A 16,479-nucleotide genomic window follows, 5' to 3' on the forward strand; every position below is an offset into this window, starting at 1 on the left:
TTTAATGATGTCATAGTCCAAGTGAAGCAGTGGGATGGGTCTAAACCTGCATCAGCAAGTTTGTATGAGATGTCCGGCATGAATTTATGTCAGTGTTTCAGCGGCATTCCACTTTCTGAATTATTTATTAGAGTCGGTGTAATGCTATGAGCTGAATCATGTGAAGCGGTTCACACATATTACACTTATAATCATTCTGACGAATCAAACGAATCAAACTACTTCTGATTCTGATTCTGATTCTGATCAGACCCTCTTGATCCATCACACCTTGTTCCAGAGGAACTCATTGTGCGTGACGATGAATCCTTTTTGACTTTGACTTTCCTCTAGCACCACCGTGGGGTCAGCATTAGAGGCTGAAGCAAAAATGTCTCAGCAGCTCTTTGTAGAATTGTTATTTTCCTCTCAGTATTAATTATAATTAAATCTCCCTTGTGTCTCCTTCAAAGCGAAACCTCCAACTTGTGCAATTGTCCGTCATGCAGCGGTGATGACTTAATGCTGCACAACAATAGAGTTGCTCCATCCTCTGCCTCCCTCGCTCCTGATGTGGTGACGTCAAAGTGCACAGGATAGGTGCTCCGGGTCTGAACAAGCAGCTTGTGCAGCCAAAAGCCCCCTCCCACACGCCATCTGCTCTTATCTGAGCCCTGGACACACGTGCCAAAGGAGTCCCACGAGCATAGAGACGTGCTTGTCGTCACTGAGCCGGCTCTGTCCGCCTCCTCACTGTGCAATCTGGTGAATGGCACTGATCACCGCTCACTGTCAGGCCCGGTTTGGTCCAGTGTGTGGGGAGGAGGCCAGTTCTGAGAGGCGAGAAGCTTCTGCTTTTGTCACATGTCAGGCCAGACAAGTTGCGTTCTTGTTGTGGGTCGGGAGGCCGGAGGACGCAGAGCATCAGATGCAAAGACGTGAGCATCAAATACCATCAGATTAAGTTTTTAACATGTGAAAGAAAAAGATAAAATCCTTAATAATGAGTGATATATTTGTACAAAAGTATTATTCCACTTGTGAAAGTTCAATTTTACAACTATCACTTCCAACAACCTCATTCTGTGTTGGCGTGCTGGTTTGCGTGCAGGCCCGTGTGGCTATCTGACAGCCTACGCAGGTCAGGTCTTGATGACCTTGAGATGACCTTTGTGTTCACAAATGCAGCTTCTCCTACACCTTTGGCACTGTTCATAGAAAAAGGATGAATAGTAGATCAATAGTATTCATACTCTAAGCACATTCAAAACCAAGTGTGGAAATGTTTACTGAAAAACTGGATGTGTTCTAATCAATGTGGGACAAAGGGAAATGCAAAAGGTTTGACGGCTAGAGGGCGCGATGCGTAGTTGGATAGGAGGTTAGGATTCACATTGTTATTAAGAGAATTTCCAGTTCTGAATTTTTCCGCCCTTTTTCAGCGATATTGGCCGGAGTCACCACGTGACCACGGATTTGCCAGATTTGTAAAAATTCATGCGAGAGAAACAAACATGACTTTCATGCTCGGCTCATTGGCTCGCTCCCGTCAACAATGAAGCCCCACATCTTGATGTCATCAGCACCAACAACAATGCAAATTTTGCGGAGCACTTTGTCTCGGTTGCTCCAACCAGACAGATCTTATTTTTGACATTACTCACCTATATGAGAGAGGAAAAATCAGGTTTGATCACTTCCTCTTCTGCTGGGGTAAACGAAACAAACAAATATTTACTTCATTGTGTTTTGCTTATTGTGGAGGCAACCCTTGTGACTACACATCTGTTTATGGACGGCATTAAGAGAGCCCAGTCAGAGCGGTGGAGTGGGTGACGAGTGGGTGGTGTATGCCGCTCATCCATTATTCATGAGACGGGTGGGCAGAGTCTAAGTGGCAGTGACTGACAGAAACTCTATTACCAGCGTGAAGCGACTCCTCGAAGGTCCTTGACCTGATATTTGATGAACTAAGACATTAAGTGGATATACTGCATAAACAGGAATAATTTTGTTGGGAATAAGTTCTCTGGATAATTAGGGCACTGGGGAGGCAGACATGGGGAGGAGGGAGCCCTGATTTGAGAGAGGTAGGTACGATCATATTAATTTTGTGGTTCATTGCTTATTTAAAGATAGTGTGTTGAATACACGCACACACACACACACACACGTTTCTATGTTGTATTGCACCGTTATTGAAACGGCAGTGTGATCTTAGTTTCATGTACTTTTACTTCGATATTTAATTTGATGCTACCATATCTCAGTGCGATTATATATATATATTTGTTTTTTCTTTTTTTTAAGTGTAATAGTTTAAATACATTGTTGGTAACTTCTTTTGGTGAGTGATTCTTAACTTGTGGCCACAGAAATGTTTCACAAGTCTGTTTTTGAGTGACTTTTAACATCTAAGATTGTGTCATTTAAGTATATTTGACACTTAAAGAGAAAGCATGATTAGAGAAACTTAAAGAAAACAAAAATCATCACTTAAATGATTTGTTTCTCTAAATTATCATCTCAAGACCCCTCAGATCGATTTGTGATCCTTCAGGAGGGGCCCGTTTTGTTTGTTTTTTAAGCATACAGCAGATGTATTCTACTCTCTGTTCATTTTAGACAGGACAGTTAATGAAGTGAAGAGCTGCTGGAGTCCATGCGCGATAAAGATGGTCCCACTGGTCAAACCAGTGCTGCTGCTGCTTTTATGCCACAGCGTTTGGACCCTGGACATCCCTCTGGAGGGTGAGTTTGTAATTTGATGAAGTTTCTATTATCCTGAGATGTCATTCCTAAGATTGATTTCTCTGCCGGCAGTCAGACAGCCCCCAACCATCATAAAGCAGTCAATGAAGGAGCATATTGTTGACCCCAAAGACACCATGGTCATAGAATGTGAAGCCAAAGGGAACCCTCATCCCATGTAAGAGCTGATGTCATCTGATGTTAAACCTGACATCGATGTCTGCAAAACAAGCGCGTCCTCACTTTCTGCTCATTCATAGTTTCTCCTGGAGGCGTAATGGGAAGTATTACAACGTGGCACGTGATCCTCAAGCGTCGATGCGCCGGCGCTCAGGGACGCTGGATATATACGCCTGGAACATCCCAGAACAGTACGAGGCGGAGTATCAGTGCATCGCCTCCAATGAGTACGGATCTGCCTATTCCAACAAGATCAGGCTGCGACTATACAGTAAGGAGGATCACGGTGACTTCAGTGTGCGTTCCAGAACTCCGCTGATTCAATGCTGAGAAAAGTGTCTCACTGCTGTGCTTCTAAAACCATACAACAATCAAACTTTGGCTGAGAATGTAGATGTTATGAGAATTAATTCACTGTTGGTCAGATTTATTGACAACGTAAATACGTAGATTTAGGAATACTTTATTGATCCCAAGCTGGGGAATATACCCGATCTAAAAAAACAAAAAACACAGACAAGACCAGAAATATAAGCCCAAACAGAATTAATTCTTGTGATGGTAAATTGTACAGGAACGTGCAGGTTCTTGTTGTGTGGTGGATGAAAGTGTGGCGCCTATGGGATGATGCATCTGGTAGCTCTTCTTGGAACCAGTATCATCATCAAACAATGCAGGAGCTCCTGTGTGGCCGAGGGAGATCCTGGAGCCTGTGGTGGTCAGCATTGGTCTGCCTTTGGTGTTGTCCTGCGACCCTCCACCTGGCCCGCCTAAACCCGAGACCTACTGGATGTCCAGCTGTAAGCGTTAAAGTCACATTCTATATATATTTAGATCAATAAGCTTGAACGAGGAGGCGCCTTGTGATTGTCTAACCCCAATCAGCTGTGCGCTCCTTTTGCTTCTTCTTTTCAGGCTCCTATGCGAGACCCTTTAACTGGCCCATCCAGACGGCTGTTCCCACCATGCAGCCTGTGCGGCAGGACCGCCGGGTCTCCATGGGGGTGAACGGTGACCTGTACTTTTCTCACGTCCTGTTCAACGACTCCTTTACTGATTACTGCTGCAACGCCCGCTTCCCCTACAAGAACATTATCCAGCAGAAGATGCCTGTGGTTGTTAAAGTTCTCACAAGTGAGCGCTCGTGTGTTCACGGTGCACCCGGTGCAGAAACCATCGGATCTCTTGTGCTATGTGTCGTCTCCCAATGGAAATAAATTGGAAATGTGTAAATGATGCATACGGGCATATACTTGTGCATTTACACTCATATTCTCTGCTCTGTGTACCTATATTAACTACATATTAGGATATATATGAGGAACAAATTGTCAAATGTCTGTTTTTTGCTTTAACCCCACATCGCGTTTGCCAAATCAAAAATCTGCTGCATTCTTTTTTTTATTATTCCAGACCCTAAAAAAGACTCACAAACCAGGTTTTTCTTTCCCATTGCCTGAGGCCCAGTGTGACCGTGCTGTATGTTTCTTCTGCAGTTCGTACCTTGGCCGAGGCTGCCCCCACCTGGCTGTCTCCCACTGGCTCAACCAGTTCCGTAGAGGGCCTGCTGGGGGAGGAGCTTCTCCTGGAGTGTATCGCTGCAGGAGTGTGGGTTGGCATCCTAAATCTAAATGCTTTTTTTTTTTTTTCCTCAACAAAACATGGATTTTAACTTGTTCATCATCACCAAGGCCGACTCCTCATATCACGTGGACCAAGGATGGTGCGGACTTGATGGTGAGGTCACAGATGAAGGTCAAGCATTTCAACAAGATGATTCAAATCCCCAAAGCCTCACTCGACGATGCAGGTGAATACACCTGCGCTGCTACCAATAAGATAGGATACATTGAGCACACGATAGCCGTCAGGGTCAAAGGTGAGACATCCTCTTAGGATCATGCTGCCTAGACTTACTGCACAATATGGCGGAATAAACTAATAAGCTCATTAATATTTCACAGCGGCTCCTTTCTGGTTGGAAAAGCCCACCGATTTAGTATTGGCCCCGGAGGAAAATGGACGCTTGGCATGCCGTTCTGATGGTATTCCTCGACCCACAGTAACCTGGTTCATCAACGGGGAAACAATTGAAGGTACGTTCTTTGCCTATTAGCGATGACATAAATAAGGTAGACCCAACAGTGCAGAGTGATGGAGAAAGTGAAAAGGAAGTGAAGAATGGTGTGCAGGCAGGCTGGACCGGGTGGAGGAAAGTATCAGGTGTGCTCTGTGATAGGAGAGTGTCAGCGAGGATGAAGGGAAAGGTCTGCAAGACAGTGGTGAGGCCAGCCATGATGGAGGATGATGCAAAGCACAGGGTGAAGTGGAGAAGGTTGATTTGCTGTGGCGTCCCCTGCAGGGACAAGCCGGAAGTACAGTAGTAGTGATGGAAATAAAGCTAAATCTACACGATATCAAACCCTGCTGTCTCCATCTATTTTTCCACAGCTGCAACATCACAGCCAAACAGAGAGGTATCGGGAGACTCTCTGACTTTACGCAGTGTGACCGCTCTGAATAACGCCGTCTACCAGTGCAATGCTTCCAACCAGTATGGGTACTTACTGGCCAATGCTTTTGTCAACGTGCTACGTAAGTTACAGATACTTTTGCCATAACTTTGGACAATCCTGCATGATAAATCTGAACGACACCTAATCCTACACTGGAAATAGCCTCAGCGTACTATAATGCAACCATAATGCCAAGTGATAATATATATTTTCATTAAATTATCATAATAATATAATTTCATTTGCAGCACGGTGGCACACCGGTGCCTCACAGCGAGAAGGTCGCAGGTTAAAATCCGACTTGCGGCCTTTCTGTGAGGAGCTTGCATGTTCTCCCCGCGTGGGTTCTCCCCAGGTTCTCCGGGTTCCTCCCTCCGCTAAAAACATGCCACTTAGGTCCAGGTCATTATTGAAAAAGAGAATTAATTCTCAATTAACTTACCCGGTTACATAAAGGTTAAATACAAAATACAATAAATAGCAACTCTCTGTGTTGTGCCAGCATCACAAACTACCAGCTACTCACTGAGAACACTGAGGGGGCACTTGGGAACCGGGGTAATGGGGTACATCAAGCATATAAATGAAGCATTTCATGAAAGAATTCATTAATTATTATCGTTTCTTTTCTCTAGATGCAACTCCACGTATTCTCTGGCCCAGGAACGAACTGATGAAGGTTACAGAGGGCAGTCATACTTTCTTAGATTGCCACTACTTTGGTTCCCCGGTGCCTGAATTACGATGGTGAGAACAAGCTGTAGGTCATGCGAGTGCGGTGAGAAAGTTCAGACGTAACCCCCGGTGCGTATGTTTGTGGTTCGGATCCCACAGGTCTAAATACGGACAGGGGAATCTTGAAGGAAGCCGATTTAAGACGCACCGTAACGGGACTCTGGAGATTAGAAGCATACGGCTAGAGGACGAGGGCACTTACCTGTGTGTGGTCAGTAATGTCGCGGGAAGAGACGAGAGCCAAGTTCGAGTAGAGGTCAAAGGTGAGGGTCACATTTTTTAGGGACGTGAACGCTTTTTGATCGCATTGCCAGCAATTGTCGCTATTTCTCTCAGAGCCAACTTTAATTGTCACAAGACCGAAGGATCTGAAAGTCATGCGCGGGGAAGACATCGTCTTTGAATGCGGCGTGAAAGCAGATCCCACATCTACTGTCACGACAACCTGGATGAAAGGCAATAAGCAGGTCCCTCTGGGCTGGAGGTGCATCTCTTTTATTGATTAGCGCTCCAAACGTGACATCAACGCATTGCTGGCGAACATCTTTATCTTATGACTTGTATGCAAACCGCAGAATCTCTCTGGACGAATCAAATCTCCTCATCACCAATGTGAACAGGGGCGATGAAGGTAGTTACACCTGCGTCATCAAGAACGAACTGGAACAGAAGTCTGCCTCGGCTCGCTTAATGGTGATGGGTATGACACGTTTAATATCATCCTCATTTCATCGACCATAAAGAATGTATCATTACGGGATCATTACGGGATATTCCCTCAAGTACCGTTCTCCACACCTGTTTTGTGCATAGACCGCCCAAATCCACCCACTGACCTGGAGTTGTCAGATCCATACGAACGTAGTGTCAGACTAAGTTGGGTCCCTGGAGGCAGCAACCACAATCCGATAACAGGTAGGTTTCGGATGAATAGATTTTGCATTATTTTGCGGCCTGACTGAATCGTTTCATTCCATTAATGCTCTGTTACAGATTACTTGGTGCAGTACGATGATGACGACTGGTTGCCTGGGAAATGGAAAAACCTGTCAATGCACCCGGGGAACCTGAACTCTGTTGTTCTGCATCTTTCACCTTTCACCTACTACCAGTTCCGCGTCATCGCTATCAATGAAATTGGAATGAGTCGCCCTAGTCGTCCATCCATGCGCTTCCAGAGCAGCGGTGCACGTGTGTTCGATACTCCTAAAATGCATTATTGTTGTCAGAGACAGTTCGCACGCTAGCAAACTATAGGTTATTTGACAGTGAATTGGTCTTCCTGTCAAATGTTTATGTTAATGGTTCCTTTGGCAAGAATGTGAGTGAGCAAACTGAAAAGCTGACCTCTTGCTTTTAAGCCTATTCAAATTTTATAACTGTATTGGTTTTCCTGTACAGCACCAGACGTCATCCCAAAGAACGTAAAGGGCGTGGGTACATGGAGGAATAACATGGAAATCAGCTGGGAGGTAACAGAGTTATAAAATACTCACTGGAATTGGTCCCTTTAATCTTGATTATTAAATATATTTGCCTTCTATACCATGATGAAATCAAACCATGCTTGTAAATTATGTTTTCAGCCTCTAACCTACAGGGAGTGGAATGGGCCCCACCTGAAATACCTGGTGTGGTGGAGACGAAGAGATTCCCGGGAAGAGTGGAAGAATGCAACAACTAAATGGCTGAAATACTACATCTACGACGCAGATACCTTCACCCCATATGAGCTCAAAGTGCAAGCTGTCAACGACTTCGGCCTGGGTCCAGAGTCTCCCGTTGTTATTGGATACTCAGGGGAAGACCGTAAATACTAAAATCCTTTAGAAGACGCAGATATATATACATGAATGATGTGATTCTGATTGAAACATTATATTTGTATTCACAAGTGGTTAGTCCACTGATAGAAAAGACATTCCGTGTTTTCTCAGGTCCCTTGACTGCACCCCTGAACCTGAGAGTGTCCGACATCGAGAGCACTCAGGTGACCGTCCATTGGGACTCGGTGACTCGCAATACTATTATGGGAGAGCTGAAAGAATACAAGGTTTGTCTATTTGGAATCACATATCAGATAATGATGGGACTATACCTCACTTTTAAGTTTTGTTGTGACTACAGGTATATGCTTGACAGAAAGCGAACTAAGTTTTAACTATTAAAGTTTCACGCTATACAGATGCACTAGACAACTGACATAATGAGGAAAAGTTCAATTTCCCACTCACTATAGTTGTAACAATAACTTATCATACTACAGATCAAGAGCCAAACAAGAGAGTTCAATAGAACGCCTCCAGAGAAACCATGCCTCATATGATACCACTGTCACCAATCAATTGAAACGTTCTTATGTTGCAGACAAAGAAAGGATGATCAAGAATCCATTCAGAAATTATTTAAAATTTTAATACTATGATTTTTGATGTTGAAAAGAAATTCCCTGACTGATACGTCACAACTCTGAAAAACTCCATGCATCTTGACAAATGTGTTGGTCTACAGGTCTACTACTGGAGAGACAGCAGCCAGTTGAGGTGGCTCTGGGTCAACCGAGGGTTGAAGTCTCAGACTTTTCCAAACGATGATCCTGAGCCCTCTGGAGTCCTCGCAGGGCTCATTCCCTATAGCAACTACAAGATGTACATAGCGGTGGCAAACAACCGATACGAGGGGCCACCAAGTAACACGATACCGTTCTCCACACCTGAAGGAGGTAAGGAAAGTCACCAGTTTACCAGCCTGACAACAAGAACACTTGTGTTCTCTGACCAAGCAGAAGTTAAAGTGTATTTTTAAGATGCACCTTCCCCTGCTGTGGTTTTTTTTTTGTGCAGTGCCATCTGCTCCCAGATCCTTCAGGATCCAGCAGAGACATTTGGACAGTATTTATGTTGACTGGGACCTGCCAGCAGAACCCAACGGTATCATTATGGGATATTCCCTTAAGTACCAAACAGGTAGGTCAATATTGCGCTCTCATCTACCACTGGAGATTTTCCCATCATTACTGGCTACGCTCTGAAAAAGTAAAGTAGCGCCACGCAGTCCTCCGGGAAGAAACAGCTCAACTTTAATAACAGAAATAACATAACACCTTCAGTCTATTTCACTGAAGGTGGTAAAGGCTTCCATATGACACTCGAGTTCACATCCCAGAAGCACTTGAAATACATACTCACAAACCTAAATACCACAGAGGTATTTTCTCAAGAGGGTAATAACCACTTGTGGAGGCACTCTTTGAGCGAGTAAGGAACTTAATCGCCCAGTCGCCTGCACTCCACAGACATCAAGAGTCCCCTTAATGCTGGGAAATGTCCTCTCTCCACAGTGAACGCCACAAGAGGAGAAGAGCTGCGAGTTGAGGAGTTCCCTCCAAATGTAACAAGTTTCTCAATCCGGAGATTTGACCGCTACACTCGATACAGATTCTCAGTAGCGGCACGATCCGCACTCGGGATTGGGGAATGGCATACGGAGGAGTCCCAGCATTACACCACTGAAAGTAATTTACAAGATGCATCAGTATATTTGGCAATCATAAAAAATGTTTTTGATTTTGACATGTGTATGTGTGTGTGTGCTTATATATATATTTAGATTTGTGTGTCTTTTTTTAGTTTATGCTCAGGACCAGGTGGACATCACCACCCAAGGTTGGTTCATCGGGATCATGTGTGCCGTGGCCCTCATTGTCCTCATCCTACTCATAGTCTGCTTCGTCAAGAGGAGCCGAGGGGGGAAATACCCAGGTACGGCGACGATAGCTTATGTTTAGCAACGCCTGCTAACGCCTGTTTCTATTATAAAATCGTAACTTGTTTTACAGTACGGGAAAAAAAAGACATTTCTTTGGAGCCAGTGGATGACATCGATCAGGAAGGATCGTTTGACTACAGGTAAGTATTATCCCAATTATAATGGCCGCTAGTGGATAAAGTTATCAACTTTTAAAATATCTGCAGTGTTGCTTTTTTGTTTTTTATACCTCATGCACATCTGTTTAACACATCACACATTCACAATATGAGCAAAATGCAAAACCATTGTTCTGTAGCACTACTACTGGTCCAAATAAATACTCCACAGGGTGCCTTTAGTTTGGATTCCATTCTGTGTGATTCTGCACAGTTGAAGTTTCAACCTGGTCACAGTGTTTATCGCCTTAGATACTATAACTATACTTACATTATATTTTATGTTCTTATTCTGTTTACCTTTTCATATTAAACCTTTACTCCCACTCAATCCCGACCCCCCCCCCCCCCCCCCGTTCCTTTCCAACTGAACCACTCGAGGTCTCTTGAAAGGTACGGAAACTAAATATTGACATTATTGAACAAATTGTGTAATTTTACACGAGTTCGTATTTGTATATTTTTTTTACGCTAATAAAGTTTGTATAATGAAATACTGTATATTAAAATTCTCCATCTCACTATGCAAATGTCGATCTCAAACGAAATGTCGTCACATTTTAGGATAGCACGCGTCTCCACTCTGCCTTACCCCCGGCGGTATGTACCTGTACATTTTCAGCAAAATAATATATCAGATCTCGCCTGTCTTCTGGCCCCCATGCAATATATATTTCTAATATTATGTTTTTATCGATAACACTAATTTGTAGGGAGGAGGAAAGGGGGCTTCAGAGAGGCCAGCCGTCGCTGGAGGCCATGATGAGGCGGTCGGACAGCGACGACAGCCTGGTGGACTACGGCGAAGGAGGCGAGATACAATTCAGCGAGGACGGCTCATTCATCGGACAGTACACGGGAACAAGGAGAGACATCAGGGAGTTGGACTTTGGTGGAAACCTGGAGCTTCATTCTCCAATGAACACCATCTACTCTATGGCATAATACTCCAAATTCAAACTGCCCACCTGAGCCCCAGGAGAAGGGGGGGGGGGGGGGGGGGGTTGTCTGCAGGGTGGAACAGCCGGAGCTTGAGGTGCTGTAGTCGGGACAATAATAAAGATACATCCTTATCGATTGGATGAAAAGCATGTAAATGTTGTGTATTAGTAGATGCATGTTCGGTTATGCTTTTAGGAAACGGAGGCTGAACATCAGTGAATTGGATCCATTTATCATGTTGATAAAAGTGGTGTCAAGAACCAAATTCACTTCTGTTTTTTTACAGCTTTTACGTTCAGCTAATTGCAATAATAAAATTAACTGCATACTATAATGTCAATGTCTAAGGTGCAATGCGAGCGCATGAGGTGATGTTGGTGATAAGTGAAGGATAATAAAGTGTCTCCAGGGGATAGTGATTCATGTAATGTACTTTCATTTGGAGGTGAGAGAGCAACATCATTCTGGGAAATCAGCCAGGAGCCGATAAACCAGCTGTAAAATCAGGAATTCCATGTTACTCAACTGTCTTACTATTCCTGTCACCATGGCGATGGACAGAAACCACTGAACTTGTAACAGCCTTAATCTATTTAACCCCTGCTGCTGTCTGTGTATTTTCACAGTTATGTTGTAGATGTAAATAAAGTAGAAATTGTATTTCTAGCATGTTTGAACTGACTTTGAATGTTGACTCCTGAAGAATTACAACAAAATATATACCAATTGGTACCACTAAAGCTCTACTCTACTCTCATTGGACTCTGGAACACTGTCATACAAGGTAAACCTTAGTTACATCATTGAGGCAAAGCCGCATAGAAAAGGACATCTTATCTAATAACCTTAGTTTATTGGTCGCCTGATATGATACAGAAGTTCCTGGCATCGTTGGACTTAATACCGCATTCATCTTTTCTTTTTTTTCATCCCTCTTATTATGATCAAATCAGAAAAATACAGATTAACATGCACATCTTTTTGTTCGTAAATGCCGTATGCCTATATGATGAAGGGTCAGCAGAGAGGCTAAGGAAAAAATTTAAGCCATCAATAGGTCCGATATAAAATATATTAAATGTATTGATGCTGTGTTGATCTGTCGTGCCATGGAAATAATTTTAATATAGCACATTATAAAGATCTTGTCTTATCTGCCTTAATTGCTGGACTTGTAATATGAGTGACTTTACAGGCACTAGTTTATATAACCTTGTGTCCTCTGATCAACATTAAATAGATGATAAAATAGAAGCAGATATCGACCGTCATCTTCGGCGGTAGAGATGATAGCAGGGGGAGTGCGCCGTCTTCCTCTGATGCATCCGTCACAACCCACCGACAGCCTTCATACCTTTGTCCCTTTATCGCATTTATAAAAAGGACTCCCTGGTGGGACATTCAGACTGGGAAGAGGTAAGTCAGCAGCACGCAGAAGAGTCCATTTCACAGGTGATTTAATTCTGTTAGGCATTACCATCCAATAATACGTATTATAATAAAGTGTGTGTGTGTGTGGGGGGGGTATTTGCTTATAACACATAGCAATTATTATTGTTTCAGTCACTGAGGAAGTTGCTGGGCTGGAGCAAACATGACTCGGCTAACCATTCTGGCCGGTAAGTTATTGTCTTTTGCGAGGCAAAGCAACGAAATAAGCAAATAGATAAATGTGTCTTTTTTTTTATTTATAGGGCTGTCCCTTTTGATGTGTCTTCAAATGGGTATGATGTCATTATTTAACGACTTCATGTGTCACTGATTTCAAATGGAAACTTATTTTTAATCATGTCTTACCTCTACGACAGTGTCCTCGACCAAACTGGTGTGCTACTTCACCAACTGGTCCCAGTATAGACCGGGCGTTGGCAAATATATGCCTGGCAATGTGGACCCCTACCTCTGCACACACCTGATCTACGCCTTTTCGCAAATTAGCTCCTCGAACGAACTGTCAATCTACGAGTGGAACGACGAGGTTCTCTACAGGTCCTTCAATGGACTCAAGGAAAAGTGAGCAGTTCTGCCTATCACATTAGTTCGGTTAGGCGTGACTGCTGAGGTGGAATCATTCTGATTTCCACAGCTTTATGGGAATCAGAATCTGGATTTTCCCATTTACTTATAATGGAGGCTTAAAAGAAAATCATATCTTGCATTCAATTCAGTAACCAAAAACCAGAGTGATAAAGGGGTCCGATATGCACCATCATCCAGAATGTCTTCTGGATCTGATCCAGAATGAGGTCAGGAAAACATATAAAATATTAACATTAAAACACCATTTAAAAAATCAGTTACAAATCAACTCTGATTCAATTTTACTTTTCACGATTGGTGTCTAAAGAGACAAAGAACAACTTTTGATGATGATCCGGACCACCATGTGGACGGTGTAAATCCAATTAGGAGGGGAATGAGCTGCTTGGCGGAGGTCGGCTCTCTCCGAGTGCTTTTCTAGTTCAACATGTATTCAAAGTTGAGGGCTGATCCTCCATGAGAAGAATCTTTACTTGTAGGATAAGAATGCACTTATTTATTGAAGTATTTCTACACCTTTTTCCTGAACAGAAATCCAAACTTAAAAACTCTGTTGGCTGTTGGTGGCTGGAACTTTGGAATCGCACAGTAAGTCTGCGTAAGACAGTAAAACAGTAAAGGATCTTAAGGATATTACTTTACATCATCTCAATGGCATCTTTTAAACTTGCTTCACATGTTTACAGATTTTCCATCATGGCTTCCACTGCGGCCAACCGCCAGACATTCATTCAGTCTTCCATCAAATTCTTGCGACAGTACGGGTTTGACGGGTTGGACCTGGACTGGGAGTATCCTGGAGCGCGAGGAAGCCCCCCAGAGGACAAGCAGAGGTACACGGTGCTCTGTCAGGTACGTCTCTGTCAAGGCAACACAGCATATTGAGTTGAGATCAAAGAGCAGTGTGTCTTTTCTGACCGTCCTACTCTTGAATAATTCCCAAATTATTTAGGAAATTCTTGCTGGCTTTGAGAAAGAGGCCGCCGAGACCAAACGACCACGCCTGCTATTCACGGCTGCCGTGGCCGCTGGGAAAGTAAACATCGACAATGCATATGAGATTGCCGAAATCTCCAAGTGAGTTCCCATGAGCGTGAGTCCTTTCCCTTTATAGCTGCAAAGATATTTGACATTTTTTTAATCTTTTCCTCACTTTTGTGTCCGACAGGCATCTGGACTTCATTAACGTCATGACTTACGACTTCCACGGATCGTGGAACACTTTCACCGGTCACCACAGCCCCCTGTATAGAGGCTCCGCCGATTACGGCGATCTCATCTATTACAATGTGGTGAGTGAAAAATGTCTACAAAATTTCAACTCAGATCTGTAAAAAAGTGTGTTAAACGCCCGACTGGTTTCAAACAGGATTTCGTTATGAAATATTGGAGAGATCTGGGGGCTCCTTCCGAGAAACTCATCATTGGTTTTCCCACATACGGACGCACATTTATCCTGACAACTGCAGCCAATGGTGTTGGTGCACCGGCCAATGGACCGGCCTCCGCTGGGCCTTTCACCCGGGAAGCTGGATTTTGGTCGCACTATGAGGTCAGTCAAGACAGACCTCAGTTCACGTTTAATTCAGTCGAGGCGAACAGATTTAGTTCAGGATGTTTAAGTATCGTATTCTTCCCTTTCTATAGATTTGCAGCTTCTTTGATGAAGACCATTACAACTGGATTGAGGATCAGAAGGTGCCTTATGCCACCAGAGGAAATGAGTGGGTTGGGTTTGATAGCAAGCGGAGCTTAGAATTCAAGGTAATGAATTACATAATGCCCCTCATTCACAGAGATAACACGAATGAGATAAGGGAAGAAAATCACAATACGCGTTTGTACATGATAATCTGAACCAAACTGCACAGTCAGCACAGACAGAAGGAGACCCTAAGCCTCAAGTCTGACGTCTTTGTTTGTATGTGAATTTAATCATTATCCTTCAACCGGTATTCAAAAATAACTAGAAAGGCACTCAGAGAACGCAGACCTCCGCCAAGCAGCTCATTCCCCTCATAATTAGATTTACACCGTCCACATGGTGATCTGGATTCGTAAACATTTTTAATGTTAACATTTTATATTATTACTGGCCTGATTCTTGATCAGATCCAGAAGACATTTGGCATGATAGTTCATATCAGACTCTTTTAAGACTGTGAATTTAATGCATATTTTTTTTTACAATATTTTAAAGTAAATGGGAAACCTTTATTTCGCAGACACTGTATCTGAAAGACAACAAATTTGGCGGAGCCTTCATATGGTCTCTCGACCTAGACGATTTCACCGGAGAGTTCTGCAGACAGGGAAAGTATCCCCTCATCAGCCACGTGCAGCGTCTCCTGGATTTAGGTAAACCGAAACAACAGCAACTAACCAGTCAAACTTTCCCTCCACAATCTCATGAACGCAAACATGGTTACCTTACTAGATGCTCCGTCTACGGCCCATCCTGAAACCACGCCAGGCGAAACTACCATCGAAACGCTGGCCCCTAACGAAACCACAACCGTCAGGGCCACAGTGACCGTTCCAGTTGAGGCAGGAGATAATTTCTGCGTCGGGAAGGCTGACGGTAACTACAAGAATGTCAAAGACAGCAACACCTTCTATCAGTGTGTCGCCGGTCTCACCTACACCCAGAGATGCCAAGCTGGTCTTGTTTACAATGAAAGATGCGACTGCTGTCACTGGTTTTAAATAAATATATGATGGTGAAGCAAAACGTTTTTTGTCTAATATAAATAAATACACATTTTATATATTCCTGACCTGACACATAAGTAGGTTTGCTGCTGAATGGAAAATTAGGAATTGTTTTAGGTGAATGGTCCAAATTTTGGGACCATCTGTTAACAGTATTTTATGGTGTACTTTGTACTATCCGTATATTGGCACGTATTACAGGCTTTTATACGCCTGCCTGCCCATTCGTTTGTAGGAGGATGACTCGTTTTGCTGCAGGACAATGACCCTGGACATGCAGTAAACTCCATCTGAAGTCCACAGCGGCACAAGGAATGCTGATGTTATCTGACATCTGTGGGAACATAAAAAAAAACCCAACAGAAAGAATTCTTTAAAAAAGTCTGGGATGCGTTAAGAATGCTTGAACGCTAGATTGGAAGAAAGTCTGGAATTTATTGGAATCAGTGCTGCATCAGGGGACTTTATACCAGAGCAAATATTGGGAAATGATGACAGGATGTGTTTTGGACGATGGACTTTATACAGAGAGTGGCTAAAAGGTGTGCGTGTCAAAAAAAAAGGTTTCTTAAAGCTCATTTCCTTTTCCAACTAATTAGGTTCACTTGGATCAAACAACAATGCTTTAATCTTTGGGTCTGACAATTTTTCCTGGGTTTGGTTCTCGTTTATTTGTATTAATCAGCATCAGGAATCCA

General features: G+C 43.4%; 2 protein-coding genes across 2 annotated transcripts; both read left to right on the forward strand.

Moving 5' to 3' along the window:
- Nucleotides 1–893: 893 nt before the first annotated feature.
- Nucleotides 894–11,032, forward strand: nfascb (neurofascin homolog (chicken) b). Its single transcript, XM_068742766.1, has 27 exons — nt 894–917; nt 2,605–2,730; nt 2,803–2,908; nt 2,991–3,181; nt 3,588–3,710; nt 3,826–4,044; nt 4,407–4,518; nt 4,602–4,789; nt 4,875–5,006; nt 5,362–5,505; nt 6,062–6,173; nt 6,261–6,424; nt 6,498–6,645; nt 6,737–6,861; nt 6,975–7,076; nt 7,155–7,352; nt 7,563–7,633; nt 7,748–7,970; nt 8,099–8,214; nt 8,673–8,883; nt 9,005–9,127; nt 9,502–9,675; nt 9,791–9,922; nt 10,000–10,069; nt 10,469–10,480; nt 10,652–10,687; nt 10,801–11,032. The coding sequence occupies exons 1-27, from the start codon at nt 908–910 to the stop codon at nt 11,030–11,032; spliced, it is 3,600 nt and encodes a 1,199-aa protein (XP_068598867.1). The 5' UTR covers nt 894–907.
- A 1,591-nt stretch (nt 11,033–12,623) lies between these two features.
- On the forward strand, nt 12,624–15,652 carry LOC137902261 (acidic mammalian chitinase-like). Its single transcript, XM_068746343.1, has 9 exons — nt 12,624–12,675; nt 12,838–13,042; nt 13,601–13,657; nt 13,756–13,921; nt 14,022–14,146; nt 14,238–14,361; nt 14,439–14,621; nt 14,717–14,833; nt 15,295–15,652. The coding sequence occupies exons 1-9, from the start codon at nt 12,624–12,626 to the stop codon at nt 15,529–15,531; spliced, it is 1,266 nt and encodes a 421-aa protein (XP_068602444.1). The 3' UTR covers nt 15,532–15,652.
- The last annotated feature ends 827 nt before the right edge of the window (nt 15,653–16,479 follow it).

This window comes from Brachionichthys hirsutus, chromosome 2 (genome assembly GCF_040956055.1).
Source record: "Brachionichthys hirsutus isolate HB-005 chromosome 2, CSIRO-AGI_Bhir_v1, whole genome shotgun sequence".
In the NCBI taxonomy this organism is placed as follows: Eukaryota; Metazoa; Chordata; class Actinopteri; order Lophiiformes; family Brachionichthyidae; genus Brachionichthys; species Brachionichthys hirsutus.

Coding starts and splice junctions, on each gene's coding strand:
- LOC137902261 (XM_068746343.1), top strand. CDS start 12,624: ATGACTCGGCTAACCATTCTGGCCGGTAAGTTATTGTCTTTTGCGAGG. Junction 14,622..14,716: donor GATTTTGGTCGCACTATGAG/GTCAGTCAAGAC, acceptor CCCTTTCTATAG/ATTTGCAGCTTCTTTGATGA. Junction 14,834..15,294: donor AGCGGAGCTTAGAATTCAAG/GTAATGAATTAC, acceptor TTTATTTCGCAG/ACACTGTATCTGAAAGACAA.
- nfascb (XM_068742766.1), top strand. Junction 4,790..4,874: donor GATAGCCGTCAGGGTCAAAG/GTGAGACATCCT, acceptor AATATTTCACAG/CGGCTCCTTTCTGGTTGGAA. Junction 8,884..9,004: donor GTTCTCCACACCTGAAGGAG/GTAAGGAAAGTC, acceptor TTTTTTGTGCAG/TGCCATCTGCTCCCAGATCC.